At 35.8% G+C, this 2,217-nt stretch overlaps 1 protein-coding gene across 1 annotated transcript in view; it reads right to left on the bottom strand.

The window, feature by feature from the left end:
* The window catches only part of LOC108378055 (uncharacterized), a 41,429-nt gene extending 39,685 nt beyond the window's left edge, over positions 1–1,744 (bottom strand). The window contains exons 1-3 of the mRNA XM_017634359.1: positions 1,721–1,744; positions 1,327–1,418; positions 1,169–1,251 (exon numbers count right to left, since the gene is read on the bottom strand). Of these exons, the coding sequence (XP_017489848.1) occupies positions 1,169–1,251; positions 1,327–1,380 (137 nt within the window). The 5' untranslated portion in view covers positions 1,381–1,418; positions 1,721–1,744. The remainder of the gene's footprint in view (positions 1–1,168; positions 1,252–1,326; positions 1,419–1,720) is intronic.
* Between the last annotated feature and the right edge of the window lie 473 nt (positions 1,745–2,217).

The raw sequence follows: 2,217 nt of genomic DNA, 5'->3' as shown, positions 1-2,217 counted from the left end.
AGCAATATCGATTATTATATCGACAAAAATATCAAGTTTTATATCGATAACAATATCGATCTTCATCCTCATCCTTTTCTTCATATTTATCTTTATTTTTGCATATTCCTCTTCACTTTTACCTTAGTGTTTACATTTACTTTGATCTTCGTTTTTGCCTGTACCTCTAGGCATCTTTGTTTTTGTTTTTATTCCCAAACCGCTAAACCGCTAAGAACCATTTCCATGTGCATTATTCCCCTAGAATTTGAAAATTTACTCCCAACCAACCAACTGCCGCTAAAGAAGTTTCACTTCATAAATTCAAGAAATGTTTTTACCCTTTCAGTTACCCTAATTCTTATGTATCTGTCATTGTCTCCATTTTCGTCTTTATCTTCACTTTTGCCTTCATCGTTATCATTTATTTCTTCATCTTCATACTCATCTTTATTTCAAAGCTTAATTTCAAATGCGAAGTGAAACAACATGCGAAACATGTCAAATTGAACATGTTGCAGCAACATCTATACACAAATACGAAATGTTTAAACGACGGTTTTGGCCGTAATTTTCAACCAATTGTGAAACCATAAAAACTCTGCTCATCTACGGAAAAATGCCTTTCCAATGGTGTTCTTGGTTTTGAAACCGATTCGGTAGAATCGCCAAACGAACGGAGACAAAATTTATGTTAGCGTATTAATATATAGATAATAGATTGGCGCTTACACATATGTTAATGTTGGCCGAGCTTCTCCTCCGATTTGCGGCGTGCGCTTTGCGCCTTTATGTTGTCACACGAAGGGGAGGGACCCACAGTTTTAAGCCGACACCGAACGGCGATTGTATTTTTTTATGAAAAGCTGTTTTTCATGGCATAAATACACTCAGAGGTTTGCCATTGCCTGCCGAGGGGCGACCGCTGTTAAGAAAAAACCTTTTTTTCTATATTTTTTGATATGTTGCTTTGACCAGGGTTTGAACACAGTCCCTGCGGAATGGTAGCTAACCATACATAAGTATAAATATATACAAAAATTGGTTTTAGCTTTAAAATTTTTCACAAAAATATATTAAAAATCAATCCAATCAAAAAACTGTTGGATGTAATTAAAAAAGGGCTCAAGAACTCACTCTTTAAATTTTATTTTTTACAAAAAAAGAGGAAGTTTAATGTAAAACTTACTTTTTTACGGCACACACTCCATCTGCTATGAGCGGCCCCTTATTCCAGTACGATCCAAAGATGGTGATTGCATGCTGTTGGAACTGAATATTCAGTATTAGCATGTATATATTTAAGATATTATGTACACATGTATGTAGGTCTAAATAGTAACATACCATTAGAAATGCAAACAGCATAAAAATGCATTTGTTAGTCAAGTTTGTTGTCATGTCCTCATAAATTTGCAGGTATCCAGCATGCCAGTAAGCTGAAAGAAATTTTATTAAATAAATTGTTTATGTGAAAATCTGCTCGACCGTTTACTGGACGTACGCCCCAATTAAAAAATTAAACTCTTAGGGCCGGTTACTCAATTTCTGGTTAATCGTTAATACTAACTATAGGAATATCGACGTTTCGATTGCCTTTTATGTGTTGTGGAGTCGATTACGTCGATAACGATGTTTAATCTGTAGTTGCTGTTAACTAGACATTGAGTAATCGGCCCCTAGTCATGTTTTTGCCTGGAAGAGAAACAAAGGGTAACTTAAAAATATAATAAATAAATACATTTTGGGACAACACTTTCACCAACTATTCACTTAATGACTTCCAGTGGCGGATTTATCAGATTATGGTTTTGTGGTCGTCAGAAGGCGTTCTATCCGTGACGAAGTTCTTGCGATTTTCCAATGATCTGGAGTTTCATAGCACAGTTAATCGCACAACACTGGTAAATTTCGGTGTCAGAGTTGCCAATGAAATAAATTAGTTTCAGTTGTTAAAGTGCTTGTTCCTCTTGAGGTCGTGCTGCATGAATTCGCAAAGCATGCACTCAAAGCTATTCATTAACTTGTGCGCGTTGCTGAGGGTTTTGATTTGCACTGCTAATCGCCAAACTTTTTTAATTTCGGTTGCGTGAGGCATTGTTTCGTATTGTGATAGGCGAATGGGTTACGAACACTGAAAGTACAATGTCGAAAAATTCAAACTATCTTCAAAGCAATCGAACCATATTCACAAAAGAAATGTACGCGCCATATATTCTCATTCATCCTTATCGTGAG

The sequence above is a fragment of the Rhagoletis zephyria genome, unplaced genomic scaffold (assembly GCF_001687245.7).
Source record: "Rhagoletis zephyria isolate East Lansing unplaced genomic scaffold, Rhagoletis_zephyria_1.1 Rzeph_scaffold_00113, whole genome shotgun sequence".
Taxonomy (NCBI): domain Eukaryota; kingdom Metazoa; phylum Arthropoda; class Insecta; order Diptera; family Tephritidae; genus Rhagoletis; species Rhagoletis zephyria.
The sequence above is the reverse complement of the archived record's forward strand: the minus strand, read 5'-3'. Positions and strand labels throughout refer to the sequence as shown.